Raw genomic sequence first — 18,011 nt, forward strand, 5'->3', positions numbered from 1 at the left:
TGATCAACAACTAAATTTAAAAAATATTTTGTGCAAATATTATACAATCCAGGTGTGCAAAGCTCTTAGAGACTAACCCAGAAAGACTCACAGCTGTAATTGCTGCCAAAGGTGTTGACTCAGGGGTGTGAATACTTATGTAAATGACATTTCTGTATTTAATTTTCAATAAATGTACAACAATTTCTAAAACCAAGTTTACACTTTGTCATAGGTGAGAAAAATTTGAATGCATTTTGAATTCAGGCTGTAACACAACATGTGCAATAAGTTAATGGGTATGAATACTTTCTGAAGACACTATCAAATAGCTTTAACATGCACTCATTTCTCTCCACCCCATGGCAAAATGGTTAGAATTGCAGGAAATTTGTTTTAACATTGCACCAAAAAATCCTCCACACCATGACAAAATGTGTATAATTGCAGAAAATATGATCAAACACGTCGAGGAGGGCTACTAAAATGTTTTGCCTAGTGGGGACCCCCCCAACCAAGTCACGCTTGGGGCCCCCAAAAGGCAAGAGCCGTCCCTGTTCCTATTCTTCAGTGTGTACAAAAACACAGCTAAGCTGCCTGTGCGAAGCTATGGTACAGTGCACCGCTATTCTATCTGACAATGGCAGAAGCCTCAGAGTGGGAGGTAAGTGCAACAAAGCTCTCATGGATTCAAGGCTCCCTCATACGCTAGACCCAACCTTGCCTCAGTGTGTGTGTGTGTGTGTGTGTGTGTGTGTGTGTGTTTATTTATTGGAGGATTTGGCAGTGGCCGTGTGTCGGGACTCATGGGAGGCATCGACGGCGAGTTGCTTGGCTACACACACACACAGACAGAAATTCGTACACACACACACAGAAAGTGGTACACACATTTAGAGGTATGCGCTTACACACACGAAAGGCACATACACACACAGTGTCACACACACAGGGCTGAGTTCACATGACGGGACAATGTAATGATGCAATCAAGGCCGACAAAAATGCCAGATTGTCAGCATAATCAAACAACATTCAGCTCATACACCCATACATACCCAACAAGACATGCAAGCAGCCTGTCACCTTCTCAACCTCATCCAGTCACATTTGAACCCTGCAGCACATCCTCTGTGTTAGGCTGAGTTTGAGATTGGCATAAAAGAACAGTGTCGTTACAAAACAGAGGGAAGCTGTCGGATTCGTAACACACCTTAGGGCAAGAGTCACTGAACATTTGCCGCTTTCACAGAAGACTGGACGTGTAGTAGAGTTTGTGAGTCACTTTTCAACTCAAAGGCTCTTCAGAGGAAATCAGAGATACAGCTAGCCTGGTTCCAGATCTGTTTGTGCTGTCTTGCCAAGAACAGATTGCTTTCAGTTAGTGAGGTTGTGTGTTGTGACTGAAACACTGTGTAAAATAAATTGTCTCCCACAAAGTTTTATGAATGTGTTTCATAATGTAAAAGTTGCATACTGTTATATTGTCTGACTGGGACTTTTATTTACCCTGTCTCTCTTCTTTGTTGTCATTCTCCCATTGGGGTCACTTAAAGGTGCAATATGCTCTGCCATTTCCTCATTTCAAAAAATCTAAAATGACCCAAGAGAATCATTGTACCATCTAAACCGATGCATATGAAATATATTTTTCAATAAACAAACATTTTGTATTTTAAGCAGAAGTACAGCATAAAACCGACAGTAAAAAAGACGCAGAAACAAAAGAGGGAAACATAGAAATATCACATAGAAAGGATTGATCTCAGACTTGCTTTCAATGAGAATGAGAGATCAACTGTATCTCCCATTTCTATCTGAAATCGGTCAGGTCTCACAAAAAAAAAATATTTAAAAAATGCCACACTGGTAATAAGTGAGAGTATATACTTCCCATATCTCAACTCATCCGTTTTTCTTACACTCTTATATGTACCTGCCAATCCCTCTCCCTCCCCTTATGCCCCCCTAGCTCCCATACCCTCCAATACTATGCTCTAATTGGCTATCATGTATCCAAACATTTCCAGCGAACAACCTGTAGAGAAAGAGATACAGAGGAGAACATGAGACAGAAAGAGAGAAGAGAGGAGACATACAGTAGGGAGAGAAAGAGGGGGTAAAGAGAGAAAGCTACAGAGAGAAAGAGGAAAGAGACAGTCATACAGCCTGACAGAAAAAGGGGGAGAGAGAAGTAGAGATAGAGCACAGAGAGATGAGAAGTTTTGACAGCAATTCTTTTTTTACTGGTTGGTTCATGATTCAGAGAGCCGAAGCCTGGCTCAGACCGAAAGGTCAGAGCTTATGTTCGCTACCTCCTCCTCTACTTTCCCTCTCTCCCTCATACACACACATACTTGCAAGCATGGGGGGAGGTGGAACACACACACACTGAGGAGAGTGGGTAGCAATTTAGGATTGGCCACTGGACTTTGTGTGAGAGAGCATGGAATTCCTTGTATCTGTTTGTGTGTCCATATGTGTTTTTCTGTGTGTGTGTGTGTGTGTGTTCGCCAGCCTAGGTGTACCCACCCACACACAGTTCTAAGGGGATCGCAATGTGATTGGCTTCCTCATTCCCATTCTGTGCCACGGTCTGTGCCTCTTGCTATCGTGTGTTTGTGTGCATGCGTGTGTGCGTGCGGAGGATGAGTGTGACGCCAACTACTAGCGACCAGGGACAAACCGGAGTTGGTGCTCAACCCAGGCAACAACACACATGAGAGCTAACATGCTAGTGAAGAGCTTTTCTCAGGTTACATGTAATAACACTCACCGAGTGAGTGCCTACATATAGAGGACATCCTATGATGATCATCTGATGCTCACTAGGTGTGAGTGCTACCAGATTCATTCCAGGTCACAGTATTGACATGACAAATTGTTTATCCTCATTTCATCCTTATAGACCATAGTACAGTACCATAATAGGACTATATTCAACAATTCTAGAAGGTCAGTATTCATCGGCGTACACCAACCCACATACCACAAGCCATAGCTTTCCCCATAGAACCACCACTATCACCACAGCATGACCACCTACCTCCTTTTCCCATCCTATCCCGGGATACCCTGCCTCCAAGACCCCCTTACCTGTGTGGATCCTCCGGTGGGTCTTTGGAGAGGGCTATGCTAAGGTAGGAAGCGCTATAGGGTGTTTTAGCATGGGTCCCTGAACCAAGTCCATCCAACAGTAGAGGCAAACAAGTTAAACTCCCGCCCGCCCACTGGCCCATTGTCTCACTGGTCAGAGTGCCAAAGGTCAAGGTTCAGCCAGCCATAAACTGACATTGCATGGAAAGTCAGAGGTGAGAGTTCAATGATAATGAGGTGTCTGTCAATGAAGGTTAATTGAGATTTTGTGAACAGTGACGGAGTTTGTAAACATGGACGCCTGTCTGCTCTACATTTTGGAGTACATTTGTGTACATTAACAAAGTGAACTTGTACTAAAACACAATGGAACATATTTGTTTCTAGGTGAATTTAACTACACCGGCAGGGGCATACAGTATAAGAAACAATTCCATGATGGATAGTTTGATAATTGTATAGGTCATTTTGATTTAACCGCTAGTATTATATCACTCTCAGTGGACTCTCCTCCCTCAGAGCTAGTCTAATTTAGCTTACTCCCTCCAATTTTGTTTTTATACTTCCTTCCCTTCCTCTAAATGAGTATTTATCTCTCCTGCTGTTCTTCGCGATCTGCAAACATTAAAGATAAAGACTTGTATATTTTCAGGACAAACAAAACCAAAACCTGTATGCAAATATTATATTTCATTCATCACTTACATTTAGTTAAATACTACATTTCACAGAATGCATTAGTTTAGGATCATGTTGATCTTGAGGCCTTCAAAAAGAAGCCAAACAAATGAAATGGTTGGTGGAAAAATAATTGACTATTCTAAGCACAGAGGTTAAAGGAGTATATGAACATTGTTTCCAGAGAAAAGTGATATATTCTCTTTCATGTTCTATGACTGAGTAAAATTTCTATGAATTGCACTGAATTAAATTATACTTCCTGTCACTCAAACTCAAATTCTACATCCTGTGGGGTGTGGCCAATTCAATGCGAATTTCAACTTGTGAGTTGAATGGGAGTCAATTCCAAAATTCTGAATTGAGTCCAACCCTGCATTTTAGCCATGTCTCACACCTTCACTCTCTCTTTCTGTGACTGCATGAGCATATGTCAGTTTGTGAGAATGTGTGCGTGCGTGTATGCTTGACTGTTTGGGGCGCTGCCAAAATCCTGAAGTATCCCTTTAACCTCGCGCTGACCTGTGTCACACAAACAAACATGCAACCTTACACTCACACACAAATTCACACATGTGCATGCAGTCACAGAAGGAGAGAGAGGGTGTGAGACATGGCTAGTATGCAGGGTTGGGCTCAATTGCCAAAATCCAAGTGTCTCTTTAAACTCCTGTAGGTAGCACGTGAAATGATGTCAAACAAACCTTGCAGTGATGCAGCAGTGAGAAAAAGTATCTGGCTCATAACTTCAAAAAGATAATTGTAAACAGATGTCGCAAAGGGATTAAATTGGCCAGAGCTGAGAAAAGAGAGCGTGTGGATTTTCTAAGGCTTTTCTCTCTCTCTTTCTATGCTCTCTCCCTCCTGTCTCTGAACCCTCTACCTTCCTTTTGCTCTCAATCTCTCTCCTTCACTGACTGTGGGGACATGATATTATGGCCCATGATATCCAGCTGTCTACTGTTCCCAAAGGAGACCTGAAACCAGACCTACCCCCTGGTTCACCTTGACTATCTTCTGTCTTGGTCTGTGTCTGTCTCCTCTCTTTCACTCTCTTTTTTTCTCTGTGCTTTCTCTCTCTCAATCTCTTTCTCTCTCTCTCACTTCTTTACTCCGTGCCTTTCTATATCTGCCATTTCTCTCTTAAATCCACCCCCCCCTCAGTCCCACAATGCCTGGATCCCCTTTCCTCTCCCCCACCCTCTCTGCACACCATAAGACCAAGGTGTAGAAAAAGAGGGGGGTAAGGGTGGCAGAAGAGGAGGAGGGATGGAGGCTCTCCGCTGCCTGCCGGCCCTCTTGCTCACTCTAATTACTGCCTCTCTTTCTCTCCCTCACTTCCAAAGTCACCCGGCGAGCACACTGAGGTGCGGCGGGGAGGGAAAATTGAACAAGCGTCACACGTCACTACTGGTTACCCTCTGCCTCCCCTGTCAGCACCGCAGCTCTCTCTGTTCACTCGCCCTGCAATTACCGCCCTCCGAGGACCAGAAGACTAAAAGACAGACCGAGCTGGCAATATCGGTATAGGATCTTTGTGATGCTTTTTGTTGAAGGATGATGGACAAGGTAATAGTAGGGAAAACATTATGTACAATGTCAAAGAGCACAAAGGTTAAAAAATAATGTGTGCCTATCCCGATCCTGTGCTGTGTTGTGCTGTAATTGGGGTGAATGGCAGGTCTGGATAATGTTAAAGGGATTTAGAGATATCACATCTGTGCAATGCAGTAGGGGGCACTATACCAAGACTGGCTGAGGGCCCTGACCTGGCCCCTGACTCAGGGGGACAGTGGGTCGGCGGCAACAGGCAGCAGCACGAGGCCCCGTTCACAGGGTGGCCACGTGCCACCTGGACTAACTCTCCCATGCTCTCCTTTAGATCCCGCCACTGCTAGCCTCTCCAGGAATATCCATATTTGTATCTTCTTCCTTTCTCCTCTCCTATGACTAAAACAGTCAAAGGAAATCTCCCTTCTACCCAACTAAAGTTTACCCTACAAACACCCGAGTACAGGGGTGTCAAACCCATTCAATGGAGGGCTTAGTGTCTCCTGTTTAAAATAAAATCTCTCTCTCTATATATATATATATATATATATATATATATATATTAAGTCCTAGACAACCAGGTGAGGGGAGTTCCATACTAAGTAGTGACCTTAATTTATCAATCAAGTACAAGGGAGGAGCAATAACCCGAAGACACTCAGCCCGTGAAATGAGTTTGACACGTGCCCAAGTCCCTTTGAAGTTTTCCCACCCAAAGCTAACAACTTCAATATCAAAACCTCCACCCCTTTTACCATCTAAATATCCCTAACAGATACTCCCAGAGAGCTCATTCCCATTTAGAAATTTGCCACCATTTTCCTGCCAAGATCCTTCCAAATTCCAGACATAAATTCTGAGAATGACTGACTCATTCTGGGAATGGTTTGGGGGGAGGCAGTGGAGGGATCGATCGCGGCGTTCCCTGCCGACTTACACTGCACGTCTACCCGGATGGACTTGATGGCAGCCACCCCCACCCCGTTGTCGGCCTTGCAGTAGTAGCGGCCGCCCTGCACCCGCTGGATGCCCTCGATGCGCAGCGTCTCGTTGTAGATGGACGTCTCCTGGAACTTGTCAGAGGCGCTGCCTGCTGTCTTTGTCCACCGCACCTGCAGGGGGCAAAGGATTGAGTTGGTTAGTTAGGCTCAGAGTATAGTATACTAAAGTATAGAGTGAATATATACTATACCCAGCCAAAAACGTTGATCTATAACCTCTACAGTGCTTCTCCCAAATGACCAAATTTGAAAAGAATTGGCAACCCTTCCTCCACTACCTTTAGGATATATTAGCTGAATAAAATTGAACCACGTGCACTTTTTTTATCCATGAGCAATTGGAGTTGAGTGGGAGGAATGTGGGGGGCTGGGTGGAGGCAGCTGTGGGGGACATGTGGAGTGCCTGAGAAGGATGGGGGAGCTTGCCAGGGGTGCCTCTTTACGGTGATGTTGGGTAGGAATATTTTTGTTATTTTGGTTGTCTGTCAGGGGATTTTTCCTTTTCTCTGCATACCATTTTTGATGTACTTATTTTGTTTATTCACCCTATGTTTATTTTCTTCTGTATAAAACAAAATCCAGTCACTGTTTAATTGTATATATTATATGCTTCACAATAAATATCTGAAACGAGAAGCGCTTTGAAGGTATTGACATCTGGGAGACGGGGGTAAAAGTGTACGGTGCTCTGGTGGACATAGCAGTCCACTTTTCGGCCTAGGGGCCTTTCTCCAGACAAAGATAGAAATGGAGATATTACCTTAATACATCTTGAACCTATAAGGGTTCTTTGGATGTCCTCATAGGAGAATCCTTTGAAGAACCCTTTTTGGATCCAGGTATAAGAACCCTTCTGGGCTCTATGTAGAACCCTTGCCAAAGAAGGCTTTACCTGGAACCAAAAAGGGTTCTGCTATGGGGACTCCCGGAGAACCCTTTATTCTAAGAGTGTAGACACAGAGGTTATGTTTAAATTGGCATCCTTCACTGTATTATCCATTCTGCACTTTGTTCAGCTTGTTTACTGCTTTCATTATTTTCATCTTGTGAAAAAGCAGATAACTGCTTTTCATGCTAAAAACCAAGCTCTTTTGAGTAAAAAAAGACAATCAAGAGCCTATAAAAATCCACCACCTCTATACGTTGATCTTTGCTCAACACTATCACAAAGATCAATGTCAATTAAACAAACTAATCAATTAAACAATTAAAGCCTCATTAAACACTTTCATATCAACCTCTACAGGACAACTAACTTCATCCTCCTACTATCAGAGAGGTCATTCCTGATAACAGTGTGACCTGGGATATAATAGCATAGCACTAGACTGAGGAACAGGGGATGTGTAGGCTGTAGCATCCCAAATGGCACCCTATTCCCTATTTAGTGCATGCCTTTTGACCAGATCCCTATGGGATACCATATGGTATAAATAGTGCACAAATAGTGCACTATTAGTGCAAAAATAGTGCACTAAATAGGGCATAGGGTGCCATTTGGGATGTGTAAATTACAATGCACACTTGGGATTATAGGATTAGCTGGGCGCTTTTAAACACTCGTTGTTTATTCAGGTTTGTTTGTCTGCGCATATGGAGACAGCTGTTTCTCATTGATCGGACAAGGAGGGGAAGGTTAGGAATTAGGTGTGGGAACCTGTTGTCAATAATTACTGACTCAATGGTTTGTGTGTGTGTGTGTGTGTGCTGTTGATGGTTAGTGACTGAGTGCGTGTGTGTGGCTGTGCTCTTTATGTGTGTGTATACCTGATGAACCAATGATAAAGACGAGTCGATCTGTCTACCATGGTACGATGGTATAACCTTGACCTGGTTGACTAAATACAATTATAATGCACTCCTGGTCAACAGAAGTGCCATTTGGGTTACAGACTGTAGAGCTGGCCCTGTAGGAGATGGCTGCCGTTTTACGTGCTCCTAACCAATGTTGGTATTGTCTGTTTTTTCACCTTATCTGATGACCGGAAAAAGCTTCTGTATATCAGGACAGCGATTACTCACCTCGTACTGGACAAAGATTTGTATCTTTAACGAGTCAGACGCAAAAGATTTACTATAGACACAGGACAAGGCCCATATCCCCGTCATTTACATAAAGAAGAAACTGAGATGCAGGTCGGGGTGCCTTGTAAGAATCCGAAGGTGAGTAAGTAACCCACCTCTACCATCAGTCCAATTAGCCAACGTGCAATCATTGGATAACAAAATGGATGAGCTCCGATCAAGACTATCCTACCAACGAGACATTAACAACTGAACGACACGGATAATCAAATTGACAGTGAAATGACAGTGAAATGTTTACTTACGAGCCCCTAACTAACAATGCAGTTCTAAAAATACAAATAAGAAATAAAAGTAATAAGTAGTTAAAGAACAGCAGTAAAAAAACAATAGCGAGACTAAATACGGGGTACCAGTATAGAGTCAATGAGCGGGGCCACCGGTTAGTCGAGGTAAAAGGTACATGTAGGTAGAGTTATTAAAGTGACTATGTGCAGATAATAACAGATTAGCAGCGGCGTAAAAGGGGGGGGGTAATGCACATAGTCTGGGTAGCCATTTGATTAGATGTTCAGGAGTCTTATGAATTGGGGGTAGGTGCTGTTTAGAAGACTCTTGGACCTAGAATTGGTGCTCCGGTACCTCTTGCTGTGCGGTAGCAGAGAGAACAGTCTATGACTAGGGCGGCTGGAGTCTCTGACAATTTTTAGGGCCTTCCTCGGACACTGGTATAGCCTGGTATAGAGGTCCTGGATGGCAGGAAGCTTGGCCCCAGTGATGTACTGGGCCATTAGCACTCTGTAGTGACTAGCGGTCGGAGGCCGAGCAGTTGCCATTCCAGGCAGTGATGTAACCAGTCAGGATGCTCTCGATGGTGCAGCTGTAGAACCTTTTGAAGAACTGAGGACACATGCAAAATCTTTTCAGTCTCTTGAGCGGCAATAGTTGTGTTTGGACCATAATAGTGTGTTGGTGATGTGGACACCAAGGAACTTGAAGCTGTCAACCTGCTCCACTACAGCCCAGTCGATGAGAATGGGGGCGTGCTCGGTCCTCCTTTTTCTTTAGTCCACAATCATCTTCTTTGTCTTGATAACGTTGAGGGAAAGGTTGTTATCCTGGCACCACACTGCCAGGTCTCTGACCTCCTCACTATAGGCTGTCTCATGGTTGTCGGTGATCAGACCTACCACTATTGTGTCTTTGGCAAACTTAATGATGGTGTTGGAGTCATGCTTGGCCATGCAGTCATGAGTGAAACAGGGAGTACAGGAGGGGACTGAGCACGCACCCCTGCGGGGCCACTGTATTGAGGATCACGTGACAAATAAAATTGTCACGTGAGTGAGTGAGTGAGTGAGTGAGAGAACCCGGTTAGCAGAGTGCAGTTGAAACTGGGGATGGACGGGAATGCTGGATGTGGGAGAGAAAGTGAGGGGGAAAAGGAGCAGAGGAACACATTGGAAGTTGCAGAGAGAGATCGGGAGAGAGCAGGAGAGAAAAGGAGGAATTGGAAGAGAGAGGAGAAAGAGAAATACACTGGAAGCAGATAAACGCCAGAGCAGAGCAGCAGTCCTTCTCTCTCTGACATTAGTCATGGGAAATCATCACCCTCTTTCCCCTCACCAGCTTTTCTTTTTCCAGAGTTCCTTTTGGAGGAGCGATGGCACACCAGCGTACAGTATCTTCCTCTATTCCCTTCCTTTATTGCCAGAGTAGGGAGATGCAACGAGTCTCGCAGTTCAACAGAAAGTGGATTTTCATCACAGACCCCCTCCCAGCTTTCCTGTGAGTTATTTGAAGAACTAAAGTAAGAAATGAATGAAACTCAGTTCATTCACCAACTACTTGTTTTATTTTCTTAGTGGTACTGCATACAGAAGAGACAATAAGCCCTAGAGAACATAAGACTGCAGGGTTGGATTCAACAGGGGATTCGGGACACTGGGGTTCGGATGTGAACGTGATTCAATGGTACTTGTGTATTGAGGGAGTTCTTCACAGAATAATAGTACTTTATTCGTCTGTTCCACTGGATGTCAAATATTCAAATCCTTGGATAAGAGCGTCTGCTGACTTAAATGTAATGTAAATGTAATTCGTCCATCAAATATGGAAATCCTTATTCTGCTGCTCTGCTCCCAATACCCTCAGTGCTACAGAGCGCTGCACAGCAGGTCTTGAAACAGGCGTCACTTCAATTAATCTCTTCATGTCTTTCGCCCATTTGTAGACTTTTCCATTGGTCCTAAAGTGAAAATTCTCACACAAAACACTTAGACTGAAGGTCTGTGTCCACTCAGTCACACCTCTTGGCCAATAACAAAATATGGATATGTGGGAATGGCATCCAGGACACAAACAAAGCCTAGTCCCAGATTTAAAAGCTATTTCAATGGAAAATCTCCATTAAGCTTGTCTAGGAAACCAGCCTGTGGAGCCCCACGATTCTAAACGCAAGTAGAATTTCTCTGAATACAATATAGACTTAATTTGGGTTCTACATGTCAACTATTGTCTGTTTAGTTTATTTAATCCATTAGTTTAAGCCAGCTCTATCAATCATAGAGGCCATTAAGTCCCTGAAAGGCACCTAGCAATAGCATAGCGCCCTGTACTTGTAGGCTCGGCTTCCCTGTCACAGATTGACCCTAGTCCTGGATTTAAAAGTATGCTCAATTGACATTGTCCTTTGAAAGTGCTTTTTAGTCCAGGGTTACGCTTAATCTGTGTCTTCCACTATTAAGTTTTGCAGTACTACAAAGCCTTTCAACTGCTCCATCCAAATATCCATCCCTCTGCCATAGTGCACACATAGATAATGCTACCGTTACCGCTATCCGAACCCCCTCTCCCGCTATCCGAGACCCCTCTACTGCATAACACCGGTTTATCTATGGATAAGATTGGTTAAACTGTATTGACCCGCCGAGTGCAGGTGCTCATTATGCATGTTTGTTGTGGATCATTGCCGCAGCGCCGAGGCAGAAGACAAACACAGAGGGAAAAACAAGTTGCGCTTCGATCCGTGCGACAGAAAAAGAAAGGGGGGGAGAATGAGGGGGAAAAGGAATCTTCTTGGGGGTGTTTGGAGGGAAAGAGTGGGAGTGGTGAGATATGGATGGATAGTGAGTGATGAAGAGATACCTGGGAGAGGCGAGGAAGGTTAACATCTGTCAACAACTTGCAGACAACACGTCGGTGTCTGGGTTAAGTGTTTGACATGTCCCGCACACAAGCTCACAGACTCTTTCACACACAGGCAGACACACACACACACTCCAGTTCTCAGGTTAAGTGTTTGAAATGGTTTCCCGCAGAGTCCCATCCACCTCCTGTGAATGGATTTGACACCAACCCCTGGTCTGTACACTACACAGACCCGGCCTAAAACAATACTGAGCCGTAGGGCTCGATTAAATTTGTATCGCCAAAGTTCAGCGCTATAGCGTGCTTGACATTTAAAGGTAGTTTCCGATTGAGCATTGCCTTAAAATTCAATTGCACTATAGCACTGAACTTCGGCGATACGGATTGATTCGAGCCCTTAGCCTATCTATCAACAATTGTATTGGGTTTAAGGCTTCTCACTTGTTACTGTTAATGTACCGTATGCAACTAAATTGTTACCACTATAGTACACTGACATTTTGGGCTGGTTTACCGGGTACTAAGCCTTGCCCTGGTCTAAAAAGCATGTTCAACATAGAAAGTCTATTTCAGGCCGAGGCTTAATATGTTTACTTTTATAAGGCAGCCTACTTGATACTGTTCATTTAATTGTGCTTCAATGAATGTTCACTATTGATAAGATTAACTTGTGTAATGTGGTCGGGAAATAAGCTAAACTTCAAGCTTCAAAACTACAAAATGGCTGGGGTATAGAAACAAGCGAAGTCCTGCTAATACAATTCTTCACTGGATTTGTTCTCAAACACAATTGACAGTGTGAACACACTGAGCTACGCCTCAGTGCGCAACTCCATTATGCTCTTTCAAAATGGGCCGATCATAATCCGTCTATTGTTGGAAGAGTATTTGGAGTGACTAATTGGCACGGCACAATCCCACACACGTTGCTGTGTGACTAAAGAAAGAGGAATGAGAGAGAGGGAGGGAAGGAGGGAGGAGAAAATACACGGATCTCAACCAACGCCCCGGAGAGAGATCCCTGACGAAGCATGGCTTTTCAAACGCTTGCTAATAAAAATAATAAAACGCTGCTGAGCTTAAAATAAACTTGCTGTGGCAATAACCATTTTCATTATCCTCCCTCACTGGGAAAGAGAGGAGGGAAAGGATTACTTGGAGATTAAACACGGAGAACAATGGGCATTAAGTAATAAACGTTGTCTCCAGGATCGTCGACTTGAATCGTGTCACTTCGCTGGAAGTGGCAGTTATGGGATGGTGTGAAAAATGATGGAGTAGAGAGAGAGAGAAAGAGAGAGGATAGGGGGAAGCTAAGGCGAGGAGAGTTATGTATTCCCAGTCAGATAAAGGAATGACAGACAAGGCATCACAGCAATATATCGGATCAATACATCTGGTCGATACATGTTGGCTCATTGACATCCTATACCCTCCGCTGACCAAGGTCCTTCGAGATCCCCTTACACATATCTAACTTCCACTAGAATGGTGCCGTTGACACAACAACGGTTAAAGTAATAGTCCATATTATTTATAATGGGCTCCTAGGCTCAAAAAATGGGGAACAATATGTCTTAATCTTATACTAGATTGGTTTCCTGCTTGGACGTTGACCAGGCAAAACTGTCAGTTTTTGTCAGTCCATCCACAAACTTCATGAAAAGATGATAACAGCATATCTGAACATACACACACACACACCACACACACACACATACACACACACACACACACACACACACACACACACACACACACACACACACACACACACACACACACACACACACACACACACACATACACACACACACACACACACACACACATACACACACACACATACACCCACACACACACATACACACACATACACACATACACACACACCACACAACTGTCCTTTGCTTCCCTTTTACTTTGATTTACTGTGCATACAACAATGACAAACTACTTAAATATGACATGATGGCAGAAAGACTTGCTTTGCATAAGATGATTCACAACACTAGGGGGATACAGAATATGTCCAAGTCAATAAACCTATGTCCGTTTCAACTGTTTCAATAGTTTGTCGCTGTTAGACGTGATGGGTTGTAGCGGCGAGCGAAGGGATTTAGTTCAAGCGTGGCAGAATTGGGAAACGGGACCCGAATGGGTGATGCCAGGCCTGACTGTGGATCTGTGTCCAGAAAGCTGAGAGAACAGTATATGAACCGGCCAAGAAACGGAGGGGTGGAAACGGGAGATGATGATGGGAGAGGGGTGATTGGGTGTATGGGGTATACGGTTACCTGAGCATGCTGGAAAGTGTGGGTCTGTCATGTACAGTATCAAAATAATTGTCTGAAAGGCCTTTTGTTCTGTATGTCTGTCTGGTCCGTCCATCCATCTGACTGTGTCCATTTGTCTGTCCGTCTGTCTGCCTGCTGCCCATCTGTTTGCCCATCTGCTTATCTACCTGCCTTCCTTTCTGTCAATCTGTCTGCCTGCGTGTCTGTCTATCTGCCAGTGTGCCCATCTGTCTGCCTGTCTGCCCATCTTTCTGACTCATAAAGTTATATTATATTCTACTCTATTCTGACACTCTCAACAAACGTGGCACGTCAATCTCCCAGTCTTCAAAACATAGTATATGTGTAACATTGGGGTGAAACAGGTTTCCGAATTAAATGAAGTGATTGACAACTTTATAGCACATTTCAAAGCTCTTTAGTGCCAGCAGTTGATTGGTGATGAGGGATTTCCTCAATCTAGCATCTGTCATTTGCTATTTAATACATGACTTCGATTCTCTTCAAAACTATGCTTACTTCTCTCAACACACTACATAACAATTCTGTATTCATCGCTGAATACACATCTTTTGAACACAGCATTAATAAGTGAATGCGTACGAATGGTTCATAGTTAAGCATCAAAGCCTGTGGAGACATATTTCAACATTAAAGCATTTTGGGATAATTGTATAGGATAAGAAGAGCTGGCTGGTGAAGGCTCTACTGAATAATAATTGGGGTGACTCCTGAAATATGTTTCTTGGGTGTGTGTGGTGTGCACACACGCACGTTTGTGTGTAGTTGTCTATGTATCACTGCATTGCTGGGCACAGGCTGTTATTTTGGATCATACTGTGCCGCTCTTGTGGGAAGGCCAGCTGATTGCCCAGTTACCAGGGTAGCAGACCAACCAGCTCTCACAGTCTCACGTCAGAATTAGACGTTCATCCATGTTTCTCAAACATCACATTTCAAAGTTGTTCCAAATGTCAAATTCCAAGGTGTTTAAGGTTAAGTTTAGGGTTAAGGTTTGGCATAGGCTTAAAACAAACACATTCAAAACAACTTTCTAACTTACAACCATTGGAATCAGAGACAGTTCCTTATGCCCATCTGCCATCCCTGTCCACAGCACCCTAGCAAAACCGAAACCTACTTAAAGGTAACAGCACTCACTGTTGCCCCTAATGGCCGCTTTCAATGTCATCCTGGACGTGGAACACTGACTTGCGTCACGGGTGACCTGGCTGAGCAGACAGATCAGGGCAAGGGAAAGAAAAGAGACACGTCTTGATGAACACACTGCTCTGTACCTTCATTTGTCTCCTTCTGTCTGTTTACTCTTTCACACACACACATGCTGCTCTTTCACTTTCTTTCTCTCTGTCTGTTTTCTCTCTATATACATCAATAATAGAGGCTATACTTATTAATAATGTACTTTGAACTTTTGTAGAAAGAGTTTGTTTCAGAAAATACATTATACTTATGCTGTATGTGGGCCAATCTAAAAACGTACATTTTGGATCGTTGCTTGTAGCTGGGAAGTTACCTTTCTGTTGCTGTCTTGTTTCCGATTACTTTCCTTACATTCCTGTCGTTACTTCTAATTTGTATCTTATCTTTAACTCTGCACTATTGAAAAGGACCCATAAGTAAGCATTTCACTGTTACGAAGTATGTAACAAAACATTTTCTTTTGATTTGACACACTCCCCCTTGGCCAATTAACACGCTGGACATTTAGTTAAGATGAGTCACATTTTCTCAGATTCTCAACCCTAGATCAACCCTGAATTCACTGAACACATTCTGTACACAGCCTGCCAAAATCAGCTGAAAGTGAAACCCTCTGGCACGGAAAGAGATAAAAGTTTGAAAGCAATTAAATATTAATATTAAATATACCATAAGATTTTGGAAGCGGGAGTGCAACGGAAAACACATACACCGAACAAAAATATAAATGCAACATGTAAAGTGTTGGTCTGATGTTTAATGAGCTGACAATAAAAATTCTAAAAATGCTCCATATGTACAAAAAGCTTATTTGTGCACAAATGTGTTTACATCCCTGTTAGTGAGCATTTTTCCTTTGTCAGGACTAACCATCCACCTGACAGGTGTGCCATATCAAGAAGCTGATTAAACAACATGATCATTACACAGGTGCACCTTGTGCTGGGGACAATAAAAGGCCGCTTTAAAATGTGCAGTTTTGTCACACAGCGACACAGATGCCTCAAGTGTTGAGGGTGCGTGCAATTGGCATGCTAACTGTAGGAATGTCCACCATAGCATTTGCCAGAGAATGTAATGTTACTTTTCGGTACGTACAACCGGCCTCACAACCACGTGTAACAGTGGTGGTGGGGGACTAATTCTGATTGGTTGGGCCTGGCTCCCAAGTGGGTGGGACTATACACCCCCAAGGCACACCCCTGCCCAGACATATGAAATCCATAGATTAGGGCATCATGAATTCATTTCAATTGACTGATTTCCTTATATAAACTGTAAGTCAGTAAAATAGTTGACATTTTTTGGTAATTATTATAAATCAAAAAGTATTGCTTGAGGAAGTAAAATGGCTCAAGAAAGGTCGACTTGACCGAAGCATCGACGGCATAAACTCACCAAGGAGTAATTTGTGTGCAACGGGGAGTTGTCATGTCAGTAATGAAAGGAAGAAAACGGCGTCTTATACAATGATGCTTTTATTCTCAGCACAACTAACAAAAACAACCCTAAAAGTCCTATTAGTTTATTCATTTTGGTCATCGACTATAACGCGTTGGCCACATCCACAATAGTTATATCTGTGCTGGAAACGACAATACAAAAATGTAAAGACATCAGCCAGCACAGTAGGGTTCAGGTCGGCAAAATGATGTGACAAGCGCAAAAGAGAGCGAAGCATGCATGTTAAAAATGTCCCTTTAAAGAAAAAACACTTGCACATTAGTTACAGTGCAGAAAAAAAGAGGGTAACGTTCAGAATTTACGTAGAAACAGGGAAACACTACTGCAATGTCTAGGTAAGAGCGCAGAATTTACCCCTTTAATAACTAGCAACTGATACATATACATAGATTGATAAATGTTCCTGGTTGTTACATAGGAACAACTGAATTATTTAATGAGGAACTATCAATAATAGAGGCTATACTTATTATGCACTGAACTTTTGCAGAAAGCATGTTTAAGAAACCATATACTTAAACTAAACTCAGCAAAAAAAGAAATGTCCTCTCACTGTTAACTGAGTTCATTTTCAGGAAACTTAACATGTGTAAATATTTGTATGAACATAACACGATTCAACAACTGAGACATGGGGCAGCAGGGTAGCCTAGTGGTAAGAGCGTTGGATTAGTAACCGAAAGGTTGCAAGTTCGAATCCCCGAGCTGACAAGGTACAAATCTGTCGTTCTGCCCCTGAACAGGCAGTTAACCCACTGTTCCTAGGCCATCATTGAAAATAAGAATTTGTTCTTAACTGACTTACCTTGTAAAATAAAGGTAACATTTAATTAAAACATAAATTGAACAAGTTCCTAGCTGCATTAAGTACTGCAGTGCATCGCCTCCTCATGGACTGCACCAAATCTGCCAATTATTGCTGTGAGATGTTAACCCACTCTTTCACCAAGGCACCTGCAAATTCCCGGACATTTCTGGGGGGAATGGCCCTAGCCCTCACCCTCTGATCCAACAGGTCCCAGACGTGCTCAAGTGGATTGAGATCCAGGCTCTTCACTGGCCATGGCAGAATTTGTGTCTTGCAGGAAATCAAGCACAGAACGAGCAGTATTGCTGGTGGCATTGTCATGTCAGGATGAGCCTGCAGGAAGGGTACCACATGTCTTCCCTGTAACACACAGCATTGAGATTGCCTGCAATGACAACAAGCTCAGTCGGATGATGCTGTGACCACGACGGACCCTCCACCTCCAAATCGATCCCAGTCCAGATTACAGGCCTTGTGTAACGCTCAGTCCTTCGACGATAAACGCGTATCTGACCATCCCCCCTGGTGAGACAAAACCACGACTCGTCAGTGAAGAGCATTTTTTGCTAGTCCTGCTAGTCCAGTGACAGGGAGTTTGTGCCCATATAAGTCGTTGTAGCCGGTGATGTCAGGTGAGGATCTGCCTTACAACAGGCCGACAAGCCGTCAGTCCAGCCTCTCTCAGCCTATTGCGGACAGTCTGAGCACTGATGGAGGGATTGTGCAGGTGTTGTTACA

At 43.4% G+C, this 18,011-nt stretch overlaps 1 protein-coding gene across 1 annotated transcript in view; it reads right to left on the reverse strand.

The window, feature by feature from the left end:
* LOC135506184 (MAM domain-containing glycosylphosphatidylinositol anchor protein 1) overlaps nucleotides 1-18,011 on the reverse strand; it is a 430,085-nt gene that overhangs the window by 288,484 nt on the left and 123,590 nt on the right. The window contains exon 4 of the mRNA XM_064925672.1: nucleotides 6,242-6,416. Within this exon, the coding sequence (XP_064781744.1) occupies nucleotides 6,242-6,416 (175 nt within the window). The remainder of the gene's footprint in view (nucleotides 1-6,241; nucleotides 6,417-18,011) is intronic.

Source organism: Oncorhynchus masou, chromosome 2 (genome assembly GCF_036934945.1).
Source record: "Oncorhynchus masou masou isolate Uvic2021 chromosome 2, UVic_Omas_1.1, whole genome shotgun sequence".
NCBI lineage: Eukaryota > Metazoa > Chordata > Actinopteri > Salmoniformes > Salmonidae > Oncorhynchus > Oncorhynchus masou.